This window comes from Microcaecilia unicolor, chromosome 1 (genome assembly GCF_901765095.1).
Source record: "Microcaecilia unicolor chromosome 1, aMicUni1.1, whole genome shotgun sequence".
Lineage (NCBI taxonomy): Eukaryota > Metazoa > Chordata > Amphibia > Gymnophiona > Siphonopidae > Microcaecilia > Microcaecilia unicolor.
Window position 1 is genome coordinate 435,189,164 of NC_044031.1, and position 20,629 is coordinate 435,209,792.

The following is a 20,629-nucleotide window of genomic DNA, read 5'->3' on the forward strand; positions in this document are numbered from 1 at the left end:
GGTTATCCAACAGTGATGTTATGCCTTATGGGTTCTGTTACATGGCGGGGGGGGGGGGGGGGGGGGGCTTCTTTGTAATTTGTGTTTTAAATTCAATGAATAAATGCAAAAAAAAAACCCAAACAAACCAAAAAACATTGCAATCCATCCAGACTTAGACTCTGCCCAGCACTGGCCTAACCTCCCAACCACTGGAATAGCTAAGTTTTTTTTTCTTTTTTTTTTTCTCCTCTATATTCTCCTTCCATATACATATCCTTTGTGTTTATCCCCTGCATTCTTGAATTGTGATACTGGTTTTGTCTCCACCTTCTTCCTGAAAAGTACTTTTTGGTGTTATTCCTAAATTGGCTACCTTGTAATGTGAATTCATGAAATTTGTCAAATTTGGTATTGCAATGGATATGGTGTCTGAATGCAAATATTTTTTTTTGTTTTATTGTATGGTATGTTTTAGTTTTGAGTTATGTAATCACTTTTTTATGAGCGTGAGTTGTAATCCACTTAGATATATTGGATAGGTTGGATATAAATTTGATAAATAAATCTGTGCAGTTCACTTCGACTACTTCTACTACTTATCGTTTCTATAGCACTACTAGATGTGCACAGCACTGTACACTTGAACATGAGAGGCAATCCCTGCTCGAAAGAGCTTACAATCTAATTGGGACAGACAAACAGGACAAATAAGGGGTAAGGGAATTACTAAGATACAACAGTCTTAGGTATTGAACAAGTGAATAGGGGTTAGGAGTTAAAAGCAGCATCAAAAGGGTGGGCTTTTAGTCTAGATTTGAAGACGGCCAGAGATGGAGCTTGATGTACTGGCTCAGGAAGTTTATTCCAGGCATGCAGTGTAGCAAGAGAAAAGGAACAGATTCTGGACTTGGCAGTGGAGGAGAAGGGTACAGATAAGAGAGATTTACACAAAGCAGTGTAGGGAGAGATAAGACTGGAGAAGTACTTGTAAATCAGTAAGAGGAGTTCAAGCTTTTATTTAAACCCCAGGTGAAGAGCATAGTAAAAAAAAAATCCTTAGCCTCCTCAAGGCTCTCAATCTAAAAAAGGTCTTTTTTATCATTTCATAATTTTTCATACAGTCTTACAAGAAATGATTTTACCTTTATTTTTAGACTGTTGTAATTATCTGTACCTGGGTCTTTCTAAATCAACTTTGCATGCGATGCAACTTGTCCAAAATGCTACTGCCGCCAGGTTGTCTAGCTTTTCTCGTTTTGAACATATGACTCCACTTTTAAAAGTTACATTGGCTTCCACTGTACTGGAGAATTAGATTAAAATTTTGAGGCTGACTTTTAAAGCATTGAATAATGATGCTCATTTACCTTTGGCCTCTTTACTGAAGATTTATTGATGCTAATGCAGTTTGTGATCAGTTGAAAAAATGTTGCTGGATATTCCTTCTTGTAAGCAGATTAGATTGGATTTCTATCAAACTGCAGCATTGCAAGTTGAAGGAGCATGGATCTGCAACACTGTACTGAACGAGTTATTCAGCAATTCATCTTTGCTGCACATCAGAAAGCAGTTAAAAACTATTATTTGCTCAAATATCTGATATAATAATTTGCACCTCCAACGTTCTACGTCTGGATGCCTGGGTTCGTAACACACTTCCCATTGGTCCGGCCTCGCGATGACATCAGAGGGCGGATCAGTGAGAGGGAAGAGAAGGCAGCTTCAGCCAGCCATGGAACGTTGGAGGTGAGGAGAGAATCGCGGGAGAATCGCCCCCTCCCTCCCCCCCCCCCCCCCGTCCAAGGAGCAGATACCCAGGGAAAGGCGTTACAGGAGGGGCGAAGAGCTAAAAAAAAAATAAAAAGGCAGTAGCAAGGCCTCTCTTCCCCCCCCCCCCCCGCCTTTGCGAACAAACGTCGGCCAAGCGCTCTCCCCACCGATCCTTTAATTCCTATTTCCTCCCCCACAGAAACTTCATCCGCCACAAAATGCCAAACTTTCCTTTAAGAAGCGCCATGTCGGTAGATTTCAGGGGACAAAAAAAAGAGTTCCCAGCCACTCCCCTCCTCCTGGAACTACTTCACCGGGCTAACAAGTTTGCTGAAAGAGCGGGGGGAACAGTCAATCAGCGAACGTGCGGAGGCCGGATGGACGTGTCGCGTATCCCTCCGCCGGATGAGATGGCTGCTGCGGCAGTAAGCTGTTCCCAGAGCAAAGGGGCGGGCACAGCGCGGTGGCATCTGAAATGTTATGATGCACGTCGGCGAATGAGTAGGTTTAAAAAGTGTGGTTTCTTTTAGCACTGCGTAAAGAAATGTAAGTAAAAACATAAAGAACAAACGCCTCATATAACAGAGAGCTGTGGCAGTAAGCTATTCCCAGAACCAGGCGGAGGACAGGTCGTGCTTGCACTCGGAGAGAGAGGGAGGGAGGAGAGGGGGGCATGGAACTTGGAGGAGAGGGAGGGAAGGAGGGGGATGGTCCTGGAACTCGAAGGGGAGGGGGCGGTCCTGGAACTCGAAGGAGAGGGAGGGAGGGGGCATTGAACTCAGAGGGGAGGGGGGCTGGAACTCGGAGGAGAGAGAGAGGTAGGGAGGGGGGCATGGAACCTTGCTAGCGCCCATTTCATTTCTGTCAGAAACGGGCCTCTGCTACTAGTTGGATTAGTAATATTCTTTGTATTTGGTCTATCAGCAGTTGTCAGTTTCAGGTTGTGCTATTGTATGACTTGTGTTATTCTGTTTTATTATGTATGTTTTTTTTGTATCCTACCTAGAACAGTGGGATAGAGCAGGTAATAATAAATTATTTAAATAAATAAGAAGCATATGGTAAAAGTTACAAGTATAGTATAAAGTTAAAGGAATGAAATATAATAAACAAAAAAAAAATGAAAATTATAAAGTACTTGCTGAGAGAGAGGAGCTGAAAGAACTGAGTCCAAGATCAGATCCCCTCAAAGTACCATGCCAAATTATCAGGTAAAGAAGGAATATCAGACATAGGGTTTGTGAAAAAGGTAACTTTTAAGGATCCTCCTGCTGGGAGGTGGGCTTAGCCAGAAGCAGAGGAAGGCTGCCTCGAGAGTTGTACTACTTGCTAGCATCAGGAACAGTACTTGGAGGAGTTGGGAGCTAGCAGGACTCAGTACTGTGGGCTTGGAGGGCTGTTGGTTCATGCATGATCAAGCATGCATGTGCAATAGTAGGACATGAGAGAGTAAGCTGTGGGGGAAACTGGCAGGGCAAAGAGACAAAGGCTTTGGGTCTCTCCATGCAGGTCATGTTAAGTGCCAGCAGAGTTTAGGAAGGACTTGATGTGGACCCAGGGGAACATGTACATACGTGGTTGACTCACATTTGTCTCTTGAATGGTAGAGCTGTGAGGAAAGGTAAAACTGCAGGAGGGTTTGGCAAGGCAACAGGGAGGTGCAGAGGCACTTGTAATGGTGTGGGAACTTGGGTCAGGAAGGTCCTGAATTTTACCTCCTCCCCTCCCCCCACCATGGTCCTAAAAGCAATTGCGAGCATGGGTGTGAGCTAGTGGGGGGAGGGGGGTGGACGTTTTGATCTGGCAGAATCTTATAAAGGTGAGAGTGCCTGAACCTTTGTGAGTTTTGAAAGCAGATTGATGAAGAGAAGTGCAATTTTGCTCTATATTTGTGCTAAAATTTAGCCTGAGAAATGTATTCTGACTGCTGAAAAAGGACCTGAAGGGCTGACTATAAGAATTTAGTGAAATAGGTATCAGCAATTGTTTTGGTGATTGGAAATGGTCAGGACTATTTAAAAGGCTCTCAGTAATACTTTTGAAGAGAAATCTGTTTTGAGATGCTAAAAAACTATAACAAATTTATAAGTGCAATTTAAAGAATACTTTTCTGACTTAAAAAATAAGTGTCATGAAAGGCTAGAAGCCAACCGAGTTTTGGCTTTGGAGCCAAAATTGGCCCCAAATTTGTGTTCAGCCTTGTTTCAGTTTAGGCCAGAAATGGCAGTGTATTTTCAGTAGGGCTGCATTCGATTAAAATTGTTAATTGCGATTAATCACACAATTGAGGGTGGGACATAGCCAGCAGCTCATTGGGGGGTGGGGGCACACATTTTCTCTCCATCCCCATCCTCCCACATTACATATTAAAACTTTGCTGGTAGGGGTGGCGAAGCCCCACCAGTCAAAGAAATCCACTGCCAAAGTGGCCCCCTTCCAACTTTTGCTGCCTCAGGAGCGAGGAACTCAACAGGGGTGCCTCCAGCCGCCGATGTTAGCATGCTTGGCAAGTGCAAGCATTGGTGGCTGGAGGCACCCCTCTGACTTCCTCGATTCTGAGGCAGCACGAGGAGGAAGGGGGTAACTCGGGCAACGGATTTTTTTGGCTGGGGGGGCTCCAGCTAATTCACCAGCCATTGAACAGGTACAGCAGCTTTGGAGAGAGCCTGAGCTCATTCCCTCCCTTTCTCATATGTGCCCCTCTGCCTTCACCCATTCTCTCTCTCTCTCTCATGTGCTCCTCTGTGCCTTTACCCATTCTCTCTCTCTCTCATGTGCTCCTCTGTGCCTTTACCCTTTCTCTCTCTCGTGCCTTCACTTATTCTCTCTCGTGCCCCCTGTACCTTCACCCATTCTCTCTTTCTCATGCGCGCCCCCCCCCCTCATTTCGTCACCCATTCTCTCTCTCTCTCGTGACCCACTTTTTTCCTTCACCCATTTTTTCTCTCTTGCTCTCTCATATGTGCCCTTCCTGTGCCTTCACCCATTCTCTCTCTGTTTATGGATGTGTTCGCATTGCAAGGTGAAATGCCCATAACTTACACTATCAGTTGTGCATACTGTATAGCGCACTTAGGTGTGTCCACTTACGCCTTTTTTCTCTCATGATGTGAAATGGGAAGTGGTTTTGTTGTTTCTCTTGATCAGCTGGCTGTTTGTATCAGAGCTGTTTTACTGGGAAAGCATACCCCCTTGTTTCTTTTGTTGAGGCTTTTCAGTGTCTTTTGCCACTTGTTGACAGAGAGCTTTTAATTTCTACATGATGCATTGTAGATTTAGGGCTCAGTGTCCTGCTGTTTCTCTGTCACATAGTAATGTTGACATTGTGTTGATTTTGCATGTTTGGGTAACCAAGTTTCTCTATTTTAGTTTGGAAACTTCTGTTTTATTTATTTGTAATTTCTAAGCTTCGGTATATTATTCTTGATCTCTGGATTCTTTGATAAGTCATATGTTTTTTTTTGTGCCAAAAGTGTTGGTCTATTTTTGGGCAACTTTTTGACAAGAATTGGGCTAGAAAACATTTTGCCATCTGGCAACATTGGCCCTCAGATTGTGGAATGAGAAAAGACTGGCCCTGCTGCATCAAGCCCAACCCAACCCCTCCACCTAGTCTGGTGTCTTGCTCAGTACAGTAGAAAATACAGTTTTAATTGTTATTTCTGTGTTGTTTTAGAGAGACTGTCACTGATTTGGTATTTCAATCCTGTGTAATTTTGTTATAGCAATGGAAAAGAAAGCCAACGTTCAGAAACTTATTGATTCATATACAAAAAAATAAGTGTAAGGGTGAACTATGGTATTGGTCGATGCCAATGAATTGCCTTTTGTGCTTTGCTCAAGATGCAAGACAATTCTTTCTTCGCGATCACGTGATGGGACCAAAGGCTTATGGGCTCACAGTGATTATTGTGCAAACCGTATACCAGCAACAAATATTACAGCTATACCAGGCTTTTCTCTATCAAGTAGTACCAACTAAGTACCTGCAAACATCAAATCTGAAGTGGCAGACATTGTGGTCACCATGTGTGCAGCAGATGTGAGGCCTTTTTCTGTTGTTGAAGGGGATTAGATTCAGGAATTTAGCATCAAAGCTCTTCTCCACTGTTGCTAAATATGAGATTCCTTGTCATCAAGCAGATGAAGCCATTATGTATGGGTTGTGTCCCTCAACCAGCAGGGGGAGATAGAGAGCACTCAACTTTTCACAGTGCCTCATGGCCAGCCAGCTCCACTGCCTCTTCAGTATTCTCTATCTCCCCAAGCAGGGTGGCTGCAGCTTCTTCGAGCTCCATCAAAAATCTGCCTGGGGGTGGCTCCTGGCTTGCCAGTTGTTAGCCGGGGTGTTAGAGGCTATAGCAGCTTCACTTTGGAGGCACATAGGTTAGCCCTTTCCCTGCCTTACCCATGCCCCCGTGGATGTGGACATATTAGCTTGCTTTTCCCTGTCCCTTCCCACTCAGTGGATGCAGGCACATTGGTTCACCTTTCCCTGCCTTTCCCACTCATCTGAGCCTCTGGAGTTCTTATTACCTTTGCTTTCCTCACAGCGATAAAAAAAAAAAAAATTGTTAAAGGCCTGGGAGATCCTAAACCCCAGCGCTTGCCCGAAAATAGGCCGAGGCCTTCCTCCAAGGGCCAGGCGGTCCACTCCTCTTATAGACCTCGCTTCCGTGAAGCTAAAAGGTACCGCCCGGGGCGTTCTGCTGGGTTCACTTCTCGTGCCCGTTTTTCAGCAGAGGAACTCCTTTCGCTCGGACAAGCGTTCCGCAGCCACCGGCTCTAGGCCTGGAGTTCAGGGGCGACCCTCTCAATGATGGTGCGCCGGCCCCCTCCTCGCTTCCTGACATCGGAGGACGTCTTTCTCTCTTTGCTGAGGAGTGGGCCAATATTTCCTCAGATCAGTGGATTCTGGACCTGATCAGAGATGGCTACAGAATAGAATTCAACGCCCCAGTAAGAGACGTGTTTGTGGAGTCCCGATGCGGTTCTGCCGCCAAACGGGCGGCGGTAGAGGAGACTTTGCAAGGTCTGATTCAGTTAGGGGCCGTGTCCCCGGTACCTCCCGCCGAACACGGCTACGGCCGATACTCCATCTACTTTTTGGTGCCGTGAAAAGGTGGGTCTTTTCGCCCTATTCTGGACTTAAAAGAATTAAACAAGTCCCTGAGAGTGCGGCATTTCCACATGGAAACCCTGCGCTCCGTCATTGCTGCGGTACAGCCAGGAGAGTTTCTCACGTCTCTAGACCTGAAAGAAGCTTACTTGCACATACCAATTTGGCCCCCGCACCAGAAGTTTCTGAGGTTTGCGGTGTTGGGAAAACATTTCCAGTTCCGGGCCTTGCCTTTTGGCCTCGCCACAGCTCCCCGAACCTTTTCGAAGGTAATGGTGGTAGTAGCTTCTTTGCTCAGGCGAGAAGGTAACAGGGTTCACCCGTACCTAGACGACTGGCTCATCAGAGCAGACTATGTAGCAGAGAGCTATCAAGCTACAGCCAGAGTGGTCTCAGTACTTCATTCTCTTGGCTGGGTCATCAATATGGCCAAAAGTCACCTGACCCCCTCGCAATCTCTAGAATATTTGGGGGCCAGGTTCGACACAGACTTGGGCTATGTATACCTACCTGAGCTAAGGCGGTGCAAGCTTCAGAATCAGGTCCGTCTGCTCCTGAGGATGCCCTGCCCGCGAGCTTGGGACATTGTCCAGCTGCTGGGATCGATGACAGCCACATTGGAAGTGGTGCCCTGGGCGAGAGCGCACCTGAGACCTCTACAGTATTCCCTACTTCAAAGATGGTCTCCAGTTTCTCAGGATTATCAATGCAGACTTTCTTGGCTCCCTGCGGCCCGACTCAGCATGGAGTGGTGGCTCTCAGACAGCATTCTGCGGCGAGGAATGCCGCTGGCGCTCCCCGATTGGTGTCTAGTAGTGACAGATGCCAGCCTGAAGGGCTGGGGCGCACATTGCAAGGGGAAGCATGTCCAGGGTCTATGGACACCCGAGGAGTCGGAGTGGTCCATCAACCGCCTGGAGTTGAAAGCGGTGTTTCAGGCGCTTCTGGCCTTTCAAGTGACCCTGTCAGAGTGATGTCGGACAACACGACAGCAGTGGCCTACATAAATCGACAAGGCGGCACTCAGTGCAGAGCACTGGCCGCGCAGGCTGAACAGATTTGCCACTGGGCCGAGCTGCATCATCAGTTTCTGTCGGCAGCTCACATTGCAGGTCGGAGCAACGTGCAAGCCGATTATCTAAGCAGGCATCAGATCGATCCAGCAGAATGGGAACTAGCAGACGAAGTATTCCTGCAGATATGTGCCAAATGGGGCAAGCCCGTGATGGATCTTATGGCGACAAGTTCAAATGCCAAAGTCCCGTGCTTCTTCAGCAGACGGAGAGATCCTCGCTCGGCAGGGTTGGATGCCTTGACTCAGCCCTGGCCTCCGGGCCTACTTTATGTGTTCCCTCCGTGGCCCTTGATAGGGCGTGTGCTCCTGCGGATTCGGCTGCACCCAGGAGAAGTGGTCCTCATCACCCCGGATTGGCCCAGGAGGTCTTGGTATGCGGACCTCCGACAGATGCTAGTGGAGGCTCCCCTTCCTTTACCTCTGGTACCGAACCTGTTGTCACAGGGCCCGGTAGCCATGGAGGACGCCTGCCGCTTTGGTCTTATGGCATGGCGATTGAGAGGGCGCAACTGAGGGACAAAGGCTATTCAAACACAGTCATTTCCACTCTCCTGCAGGCCCGCAAGCGTTCCACTTCCGTGGCTTATGCCAGGATTTGGCGCCAGTTTGAGTCTTGGTGTGCTTCAAAAGCGATCACACCCATGCGGGCTCCTGTCTCGCCGATTCTGGACTTTTTGCAGGATGGTGTACAAATAGGCTTGGCCTATAATTCCCTGCGGGTGCAAGTGGTAAGGTTGAAGGCGTGTCTTTAGCTGCTCATCTAGATGTGGCACGGTTTCTTAGTGGGGTGCTTCGGCTCCGGCCTTCTGTGCGAGCACCCTGTCCAGCTTGGAACCTGGGGCTAGTTTTGAAGACCCTGCAGGCTTCTCCTTTTCAGCCGCTTCGGCGAGCATCGGAGAAAGATTTGACACTAATGGCCGTTTTTCTTGTGGCCATTACTTCGGCGAGACGGGTGTCAGAGCTCCAGGTGCTGTCCTGTAGAGACCCATTTCTGCAATTCTCAGAGTCCAGGGTCACGGTTCGGACCGTGCCTTCCTTCATGCCTAAGGTGGTTTCAGCGTTTCACCTAAACCAGCCTATTTTCTTGCCCTCCTTTGATAAGGAGGAGTTTCCAGAATCTTTTGGGCAGTTGCACCTGTTGGATGTGCGCAGGACTCTGCTGCAGTATCTGCGAATTACTATCTCTTTCAGGATCTATGATCATCTGTTTGTTTTGCTATCAGGTCCTCGCAGAGGGTTTCCAGCGTCTAAAGCCACTGTTGCCCGCTGGCTCAAAGAAACTATCTTTTCAGCTTATCTGCTTACTGGCCGGTCTCCACCTGTAGCCTTTAAGGCGCATTCTAGCAGAGCGATTTCTTCCTCTTGGGCTGAAACTGGAGCACTCTCTCGTCAAGAGATATGCAGTGCAGCAACATGGGCTTCTAAGCTCTCATTTGCCCGACATTACAGGCTGGATGTGGCTGCTAGGAGGGATGCACGTTTTGGAGCACAAGTGCTAGCGCGTGGTGTGACCTGTTCCCACCCTATATAGGGATTGCTTTGTTACATCCCATACGTAATGGCTTCATCTGCTTGATGACAAGGAAGGGAAAATTAGGTTCTTACCTTTGGTAATTTTCTTTCCTTTAGTCATAGCAGATGAAGCCATGAGCCCTCCCTGTATGATTGTCTGTATGCTGTGAATCTGTTTCAGGTTCTGTTCTTGTTTCCTGAAGTTCCTTCCTTGGGAGAAAGTTGGAAAACAGTCTTCAGGATTCATGTTCACTTATAGGAGGATGAGTCCATTCCCTCCAGTTTATGTTTTGGAGGACGAGTTTATTCCCTCCAGGAGGATGTGTTCATTCCCTCCTTTTGAGTTCATGCCCTTGTTAAGGGGCCATCGTTTGCTGTGAGGAAAGTTCATGTTATTCCCATTGCGGTTTGCCATACTGCTTTGGAAGCTTCAAATACTGAAGAGGCAGTGGAGCTGGCTGGCCATGAGGCACTGTGAAAAGTTGAGTGCTCTCTATCTCCCCCTGCTGGTTGATGGACACAACCCATACGTAATGGCTTCATCTGCTATGACTTAAGGAAAGAAAATTACCAAAGTAAGAACCTAATTTTCCCATGTTGACCTGGACCAAGTCATACACTGTGGGTCAACTGTGTCTCGTCATCTTGATGGTGTTGTGGAGAAGGAGAAGATCACACTCATCGACATGCTAACTTTAGTGCCACAGTTTGGAGTGACAACTGACTTCTGGACACACAATGCAACCACAGCTACATAAATGTGACTGTACAGTATGTTGATAATTGTGTATCTGGACTACAATTACTAGATGAAAATCATACATTGGAAAATATAAAACTGACAGTAAAGTCGATTCTGGACAAGTTTTGTGTACAACATCAAGACAATGTGTTCACCTCTGACAATTCCAGTAATATGAAGGCTGCCTTTCAAAAAAAACACATGCCTTTCAAGAAAACTAGTGACATTGGCAAACAGAACAAAAATTAGCAAAACGTAGATGTCTGTTGTAAGACCAGGAGAGTGGTCTTTAAAGCCTACAGTCTCAAAGGAATCACTGAAGTCAACACTTAGACATTGTCATCTGCTCATTATTCCTTTTAGCATGTCTTTCATTTTTGTTTGTAGCAATTAATGAGTTGCATCCAAGACTGTGGAGTCAGAAGGAATTTTTTGAGTGGAGTCTGTAAAAATGTACAAACTCCAGCTTCCAAATAAAAGCTTACAATATTATAATGGAAGTATAAAATTATAAATTTATCATAGTTTTTTTTTGTTCAGGTTGTTTGTTCAAACTTCAAATATATTTTGTGGTCTGTTAGTCCTAATTTTGTACATAAAGAAATATTCTGTGTTCTCCGAGGACAAGCAGACCACATAATTATCTCATGTGGGTGACATCATCCACGGCGCCTGGGATGGAATGCTTTTACAGCATAGTATCTCTCTTTAAGGGCTCACGGTAAAGCTCCCACTGCATATGTGCTAGTGCGTTCCTGCCCGGCACAAGAGAGAGAACATCAGTCTCTCTTTATCCGCGGTGAGGTGAGAATGCATTGCTCATGGCTCCTCACGGTGTCTTATGTGTGATTTCCCCCCCCCCCCCCCCCCCTTGAGCGTTTGTGCCTTCCCTGCGGGTATTTTTTGCCCCCAATTGACTCTTTTCCCTTTTTGGGATTTTTTTTTCCATTTTCTTCCCTTACAGGTTTTAGTTTGTTTTTTTCCAGTTTTTTTTTTTTTTTTTCATATTTTTATTAAGGTTTTACAAGTATAACACAAAACAACCAAAAAGAAACAGTAACAATAATCCATGGCAAAGTTAATAACAAAAATAAAAAGGCAGAACAGCATACCATGACAATACCCATAGCAAATCAGCAATTATACAATTATCAGGTAGTGCTATTAGGAGTCTGACAAAATGAATCCAAACGAGCCCAGGTCTTCAAGACAGATTGAACACAACGGTGCTTATGGGCTAGTATAGTTTCATATTTCCTAATCACACACACGTTACTCCACCATTCATTATAATTGAGATGTACATTATTTTTCCAGTTTAAAACAATTAAATGTAAAGCAACCGCTAACAAAATGTTAAACAATTTCTTATCGGATTCTAAAAGAGAGAGGTTAGGAGAAGAGGCCCTTAAAAGCGCAATATCATAAGAGATCACGGTTAATGCAGGCAACTGAAAAATAAGGCGCAACTTAGCCCAAATGAGTCGCCAGTATGCTCTTAACGTTCTTACAGTAAAAAACCATATGGGAAAGGGATCCATCTGATTCTTGACAGGACCAGCATTTGTAATCAAGACTTTTAGTGATCCTGGCCACTCTAGCAGGTGTCCAATAAGCCCTGTGAAAAAGAAAATAGGAGGATTGGGAAATTGCTGCTGATTTAGTTGGACGCATCGAATGGACCCAAAAAGTGTACCAGTCAAAATCAGACGCATCAAGACTGAGATCCCTTTCCCAAGACAGCCGTAATGGAGCAACAGCATCAACACACGAATCCTGAAGTTTTTTTATAAAGGACAGATGCTTTTTTCTTACCATCTGCAATACTGAGACAGAGGGCAACAAAATCTGAAGGAGTAGTGAGCAGAGAATTAGAGACCTGAAAGGTCGAGAGAAAGGTAGAGAGATCCTTCCATATGGGAGAGGCCAGCAAAGAAACACCATATAGTGCAGCCAAAGCATCCGGTGACAACAACATACCTGCAATATAAAGGTGAGATAACAGCCATATACCTTTACAAGACCATTCAGCTTTTTGGGACTGCAGGTGAACAGACTGCAAGCTAGAGTTATACCAGAGAGAGACATCCTCCAGGGAGGCAGCGCAAACTCCAAGACCAGCCCTAAACGTATGGATATTAAAGGCAGAAGCCTTCAACAACCGCAAGTGCTTGGTATATGGATACAAATCTGCAGAGGGTAAAAGATATAAGGGGCAAGGGCGCACCAAGGCGGCCTCAAAAATCAGCCACCTAGGCGTCAAATGAGAGAATTCCCCTTTGGAACCAGATTAAAGACTGAGGCGAAAAGCCATGTGATAATTTTTAAAATCAGGGACATTAAGACCTCCCAAATGAGTCGGCATCTTAAGTTTCTTCAGTGCAATGCGAGGTGGCTTTTGTCTCCACAGAAACTTAAGTAACAAGGAGTCAATCTTGGCATAGAAAGAGTTTTGAAAAGAGAAGGGAGTCATACTAAATATACAGTTCAACTTTGGAGCCAGAACCATCTTGATAGTCCCAATCCGTCCCCACCACGTCAAATAATGCGGAGACCATGAACCCAGGAGTGAAGTGGTTAAATTCAAAATTTGATTCAGAATAAGAGACATGGTCTGATCCACCCACCTGGAATACCAAACTCCCAAATATTTAAGCTTAGAAGGTTCCCAGGCAAATGGATATTGAGATATCTGATATCTATACACCCGGGAATTTAATGGCATGGTGGCTGATTTAGACCAATTTATTTTATAGCCAGACAGTGAGGAGAAGGAATTGATTACATCCAAAACAGTTTTTAAGTTTCCTTTATTTTTCTCTGACTCACAAGGCCCTCTTAGACCCGAGTATTGGCCAGGATTTTTTCCCTTTTATTTTTGTGGTGATTTGCCCCTTATCACCATAGAGTCATTTAAGTTAGCCATAGCTGTTTTCCTTTCCATGCCATCAAAGGTTCCCAGTGGCTTCAAGCGCTGTGCTTGATACAGTCAGACCATCTCTGGGTCTGATACCCATTCCTGTGTCCAATGATTGGGACCAGACCGTCAGTGTTTTTTGCTTGCTTATGTAGAAAAAAACACAGATATTCAGAGAGGCTCAGAAAGAGAATTTTTGGGGCCATCCGAATCGTCAATGGTATCATCATCAACGCTTGCCCTGGCATCAGTCCACATGGCTGCTAGACCCATGTCCGACACTGGGAGTGGGCGTGCTTAGAGCAGGTCTCCACCTGCTTTGGGGCTATCCACTGTGCAGGGCCCCCAGGACTGGACAACTTTGGACCTGACATAGACGAGACGTGAGAATTCAATATTGTCCTCGTTGGCACTGAGGGGTGTTGATGCTTGGCACTGGGTAAAACCCAAGAAGCACAAGCATTGCTCCCTCTCTACACATGGTGCCAGGAGCACTAGGGCACCAAGGGATCCATTACCCGAGAAGCATCAGCACCAGGAGGAGTGCTCCCCCTCCATCGAGGAGGTGCTGATTCATGAGTCTCCATGCAGCTGTGACCAGATACCTGTGTCGATACTGGCAGTTCAGCACACTGTCTCTGGCCTGACACCGCAGCTTTTCCTGATATTGACACTCGATGAGCGGATCCGGGCCATGTTCCTGGAGCAATTGGTGGGAGTTCTCCAGCAGAGTGCATTTTGCCATCAGTGTTGCTTGTGCCAGCCATGCCTCTTCCTGCTGCCTCACATGGCCCTCAGCCTGTGATGAGGTCATTAACGCCGGTGTCGTATGCAGTATTGGCGTCCACAGCCGCCCATGTGGGAACCCCTTCAACGTCGAAAGAAGCATCACTGGAGTTGAGGGTATAGCCTGCATCTCAATCTCATTCCAGGCAAGGACTTAGTTCTTCCTACCCGAGACAGGCTTGGTTTTGGCCCTCCCCATGAAGAGTTTTTTTTTTTTTTTTGCTGGCACTGTTATGGACCGGACCCGCTCATGGGCATCTGATGAAGATCCACGGTACTTCTCGGAGGAGGCCAGTGGCATTCCATCAGACCCCTCCCCACCAGAGGAAAAACAAGTCTCCACCTGAGAGCCTCTCTAGCGTTTGTGAAGATGGCAGCTGCCATCCCGATTCATGTGGAGACTGAGGATGAGCTCCAGGTTGAGATGTTTGAGATCCTGGACTGTGACTCTCCTCCTAGAGAGGCTGTGACTGACCTGCTTCACAAGATCCTGTGTGATGTTCAGGTGAAGAACTGGGAGGTCCCCTCTGTCAGTCCCTGTTCTCCCCCAAGAACATTGACACCATGTATTGGATCCAGAGTTCACCTGGGTTTGATAAGCTGCAGTTGCCGCCTCATTCCCTGGTGGTGGAATCTGCGCAAAAACGAGCCAGAAGTTCCAGAGATTTTGCTTTGGTTCCTCCAGGCAGAGAAGCTTGAACTCTGGACTCCTTTAGGCAGAAAATGTATCAGGCCTCAATTCTCATATCCCATATACAGTCATACCAGATCTACTTGATTTGGAGGATTCTTTCCCTCTTCACCAGCTGGACAAACAGAAGAAGGCGTGTCGTAAATTTCTGGCTAGGGGATACTTTTGATGTGGCATCCAGGATTTCTGCCCAAAGTATAACGATGCATAGACTATCATAGTTGCATGTCTGACTTGGACCCAGCGGTCCAGCAGAGGTTGGGAAATGGCATTGGTGGGAGAATAATCTTTTTGGAGCGAAGGTGGAGGAGATCTTGGACCTCATCAAAAAACACACCGATACCATTGACACTTTCTCCTGCCTGATGTCTTCTGAACCCTCCTCATCCAGGAGGTTTTCGGCAAGTTGAAGAGGTGTTCTTACTATTCAGAGGTGTAGCTACACTCCTTTTCGCCCTTTTCAGCAGGGTCAGCCCCAGCGTGCTCATTCTTGTCAGCAGCATTTACCTAAGACCCAGCCAACTCCCCAGTCAAAACAAGGGGCAAGTTTTTGACTTGCTCCAGCAGAGCATAGCTGCCATAACAGTGACCATTCAGGATGACCTAGTTGTGGGGGATAGATTGAGTTGTTTTTTTTTTTTTTTTTTTCTTCAAGAAAGGTGGCTCCTTGTAACCTCTGATGGGTGGGTTCTTCAAATAATCCATCTTTTTTATGCCCTACATTGGTGTTGAAAACCACCAAATTGCCCTCCGATAGCATCTTACTTCAGCTCTCGGTACAAGAAAGTACTTTCAGGGAAACTCTCCTGCTTTCTAAAGGACCGTGCGGTCAAGCCTGTTCCACCAGGGGAAGAAAGGAAGGGTTTATATTCCGAGTACTTCCTTGTCCCAAAGAAGATGGGGGATGAGTCCTATCCTAGACCTAAGGGCCCTGAACAAATTCCTGGTCAAAGAAAAGTTCAGGATAGTTTCCCTGGGCACCCTTCTCCCAATGATTCAGATTCAATATTGGCTATGCTGTCTGGACTGAATGGATGCTTACATACACATCCCGATACATCCAGGCCACAGGAGGAATCTCATATTTCGGCTGGGAACACATCACTTTTAGTACCACTTCATCTCCCAGGGTTTTCACCAAATGTCTAGAAATAGTTGCATGTGTTTCCCTACTTGGATGATTGATTGGTGAAGAGCACATCGAGGGACTGTGCTCAGGAATCATTGTAGATAACTATTCAGGTGCTGGAGCTACTAGGATTAGTTTTAAACTACCCTGTCTGCTCATGTTTCAGCAATTAGAGCTCATTGGAGCCCTGATAGACATGCAGCAGACATGAGCCTTTCTCCCTGTGCCATGGGCAGACACGCTAATCACAGTTTGCCACTCTGGTTTGAGCCAGCCAGCAGATCGCAGCTCGGCAGATGTTGAGGTTACTAGGCCACATGGAGGCATATTTTCAAAGCACTTAGCCTCCCAAAGTTCCATAGAAACCTATGGAACTTAGCCTCCCAAAGTGCTTTGAAAATATGCCTAATGGCTTCCACTGTGAATGCTATTCCCTTGGCACATCTCCAAATGAACTACCCAGTGGACCCTAGCTTCCTAGTGGGGTCAAGCCTCTGGGAACCTAGCAGATGTCATCCAAGTGACACTGGAGTTGGTTCAATACCTACTCTGGTGGACAATTCAATCCAGTTTGACTAAGGGACTTCCATTCCAAATTCCTCAGCCCCAGAAGGTGCTGAAGACAGATGCATTCCACCTGGGGTGGGGAGCTTACTTAGATGGAATTCACACTCAAGGTGCTTGGTCAGCTCAGGAGACAGACCTTCACATCAACTTTCTGGAGCTCCAGGCTATATGGAATGCTCTAAAGGCTTTCAGAGATTGATTGTTCATACAAATTGTACTCATTCAAATGGACAATCAGGTTGCAATGTATTACACCAACAAACAGGTGGGTACCGGATCATACCCACTGTGTCAGGAGGCTATCCGGATGTGGCAGTGGGCTATCCAGAACAGGATAGTTCTCGGAGACACGTACCTTGCTGGCAAATCCAAAAGCCTAGCCGACAGACTGAGCAGGGTTATGCAACCATATGAGAGGTCTCGCCAGTGGTGTTCCTTGGTCGGCTGCCTCCCGGGGCGGATCGCTGCTTGGTGCAGCGTTGTTCCCCCCCCCCCTCCCCGCCGGGGTGCATTGTTGTTATTTCCTGGGGTGATGGGAGCAGTCACGTGGCTATCGGCTCTGCCAGTTCCCTGCTCCCTGTGCCCTTAAACAGGAAGTAGAGGAAGCAGGGAACTCCCCAGCTGCGCGGCTTCTCCATGCACCCCCATGCAGCGTGTACCCAGGGCAGACTGCCCCCACCGCCCCGCCCTCAGTACGCTGCTGGGTCACTCAGTATGAGCATTGCCCATGAGATTTTCTGAGTGTGGGGCACCTCCTCATTGGATCTCTTTGCTACTCCATACAATCACAAAGTCCCTCAATATTGTTCCAGGCTCAGCACATGACAGACTAGCGTTAGATGCCTTGCTCCTCCATTGGAGGAATGGCCTTCTTTATGCATATCCTCCCATCCCTCTCGTGGGGAAGACTTGCTGAAACTCAAGCAAGACCAGTTAACCATGATCCTGATAACCCTTTTATTGGCCCAGGCAAATCTGTTTCCCTCTTCTGGCGTTATTAGAGGTTGGAATGTTTTCTGATCCTTATAACACAGAAGAAGGACCTCTTCTACATCCCATCCTCCAGTCCCTGGCCCTCACATCCTGGATGTTGAGATTTTAGAATTTGCTTCCTTGATGGTGTCTCCAGGATCTTTCAGGCTTCCAGGAAAGATTCCACTGAATGGTGTTATTCTTTCAAGTGGAGGCTGTTTGCTGTCTAGTGTGAGGGCAAGGCCCTAGATCCTCTTTCTTGCTTGCCCTACACAGACCCTGCTTGAATACAATACCTTCGGCACCTCTCCTTGTCTTGTGCTTACCATTGAGGACTGGAAGAACCAGGGGGACTCTTTGTCTCTTCCTCGGCTCTTTAGTTGAGAGCACAAGGTGTAGTCAAATAAATAAATACAACACAGATTACAAGTGAATAATAATTAGCAAAAGCTGGCTTCAGAGAGAGATTTCACAACTGCAAACCAGAGCAGCTGTCAGAATCTCTCACCTGTTTCCAGCTAAGCTACTTTTTTATTAGCAAATTTTGGCATACAGATTCATTCTTTGGCATAATAACATAATTGACAAGCAATATACTTTCTCAGGCTTCATCTGCTACACTTTCTTCTTGTTTCACATAACTTTTCCTAGGTCTTTTCCATACAGATGCAAGGCCATAACTAAGTTACAACACTCTTATCTCTCCCTACACTTCTCCCCGGGAACTCCTTCATTAGGTAAATCTCTCTTTTCTGTACCCTTCTCCACTGCTAACTCCAGACTCCATTCCTTTTATCTTGCTGCACCATATAACTTGAATAGACTTCCTGAGCCAGTACATCAAGCTCCATCTCTGGCCATCTTCAAATTTAGGCTAGAAGCCCACCTTTTTGATGCTGCTTTTAACTCCTAACCCCTATTCACTTGTTCAGTACATATGTTTGTTTTATCATTCCCACCTTAGTAATTCCCTTATTTTGTCCTGTTTGTGTCTCCTGATTAGATTGTAAGCTCTTTCGAGCAGGGACCGTCTCTTCATGTTCAAGTGTACAACACTGCATATGTCTAGTAGAGCTATAGAAATAAGTAGTAGTAGTATTTTTAATTTAGCATTCAAGGTGTCAGTTCTCTGCTTTGAGAGAAACTGAACAATTTTTCCTCATGACTGACTTTCCTGTTCTCCCTTAACCCCTTCTTGACTCCAGTAGACCAGTATACCCATTTCCATTTCAGTTTCTCCACAACACCATCACCGTGCATTGTAAGCCACATTGAGCCTGACACTGATGGGAAACTGTGGGGTACAAATGAGATAATAAATAAATAAACCCATCTCTGTACAGCCTCTAGTTGCTCACTTAGGGAGCTTTGTCAAAAGCAACCTCTCGCAGTCAAACCTCTGCCTGTGTCATGAGACCTCAACATTGTCCTTACCAAGCTAATGAAAGCTCCTTTTGAGCCACTCGATTCCTGTCCGCTGAAGTATGGGGTCAGTGAGCTTCAGGCCTTAGCAGTGGGTCCACCTTAGATGAAATTTCATCATATCAGAATAGTTCTTCAAACGCACCCTAAGTTCCTTCCTAAGGTTGTGTCGGATTTCCCTCTGAATCGGTTTATCATTCTTTCCCAGATCTCACACCTATCCTAGTAAAAGCGCACTGCACACCTTGGACTGCAAGTGAGGATTGACCTTTTACGTGGAGCGGACTAGGCCCTACAGACATTCCACCCAGCTTTTCATTTCTTTTAATCCCAACAGGATTGTGCATTTCCCGATGGCAACCTCCCATCTTCAATTGACTGACAATTGCATTTCTTTCACTTATTCTCAAGCTGGACTGACTCTTGAGGGCCATTTCAAGGTTCATAATGTCAGAGCCATGGTGGCTCCAGTAGCCCACTTGAGATCAACCTCTATAGAAGAGATTTGCGAGACTGCAACGTGGTCTTCAGTCCACACATTCACATCTTGCTATTGCCTTGAGCAAGATATCTGATGCAATAGTCAGTTTGGACAGACAGTTCTGCAGAATTTGAATCCAGCTCCACCATCCTATGCCCATTTTATTCTGTTCCAGACTGCACTCTTATACGTGTATAAGAGTGTATATATATATATATATATATATATATATATATATATATATATATATATATACGTGTGTTTGTGTGTATGTATATATATATATACATACACACATAAACACACGTATATATATATATATATATATATATATATGGGTGTGTATATGTGTATAATTGACTTTTGAACTCACCGTTGCAAGTTCTTGTCCTGTCGTTTTCGGTGAGCCAGGTAGCTAGAGATTCCCACATGTGATAATTATCTGGCCTGTCTGTCCTTGGAGAGAATGAAGATAATTACCTGTAGCAGATATTGTCCGAGGACAGCAGGCCATTAATTTTAATATTCCCTCCACCTCCCCTTGGAGTTGTCTTTTTTTTATAGCTATTTTATTGTACTGATTGTCCCGTGGTGGGTGGGAAAGTACTCACGCAAATGTGGTGGGTGCGTTGCTGTAAACTCTTAAAAAGATACTATGCTTTAAAAGTGTTCTGCACCGGGTGCCATTGATGACATCACCCATGTGTGAGAATTAATGGCCTGCTGCCCTTGGATAATACTTGCTTCAGGTAAGTATCTTCACTTTTTCTGCAATTTAATCAGATTTCTCTTAGACTTTACATAGTAGGAGTTGGCGTTGGACAATACAAAAATAGAGGAGATGGAGTCGAAGGTTTATTGTATCAACTCCACAGGCCGAGTTTGTTGTATTGACTCCACAGCACTGGTTGTATTTTTAGTTGATAACCTAGAAGCTTGGCCTAAGCACTATGTGCAATACATAAGAGCGGAGCCAAAGTTGCTGCCATTGAAAACAAATGTTTGTTTTACTTTTAATCATGAATAGTTTTTGACTATAATAGTTCTTGCATATTTATTATTTCAGGTAATTGAATGAATGGACAGACATAATTCCTGTAACCCAATAATAAGAAGGGAATACACCTAAGGAAAATGGACAGTTCAGAAAGAAATGAAGAATATGCAGCAGAAAAGAAATCTTTTGAGGAAGGGAAAGAAACTGTGTGCAGACCTGCAGAGGAAGAGAGCTGCAAAGAAAAGAGCGGTTCTGAGGAAGAGAATGGTGCTTCCAGGACATCAAGTCAAACTGACCGTACACCACGGAAGAGGAACTTGGAAACAGAAGATTCTCCAGCTAAATACCTGGTGGGTACAATGACTATCTTTTGGTTAATGTAAGAGTTTTTTGCAGTGAGATTGTGTACAAAAATGACCTGCTGAGAGCCTCTTTGAATGATTATAGCAGTTTCATATGCATTCTTT

The 20,629-nt window shown here is 45.7% G+C and overlaps 1 protein-coding gene across 5 annotated transcripts in view; it reads left to right on the forward strand.

Moving 5' to 3' along the window:
* LOC115476258 (mRNA cap guanine-N7 methyltransferase-like) overlaps nt 1-20,629 on the forward strand; it is a gene marked incomplete at its 3' end in the record, with an annotated part of 148,199 nt that overhangs the window by 32,022 nt on the left and 95,548 nt on the right. For all 5 annotated transcript variants that reach the window (XM_030212557.1, XM_030212544.1, XM_030212551.1 and 2 more), the window contains 1 exon segment: nt 20,232-20,512. In XM_030212557.1, the coding sequence (XP_030068417.1) occupies nt 20,300-20,512 (213 nt within the window).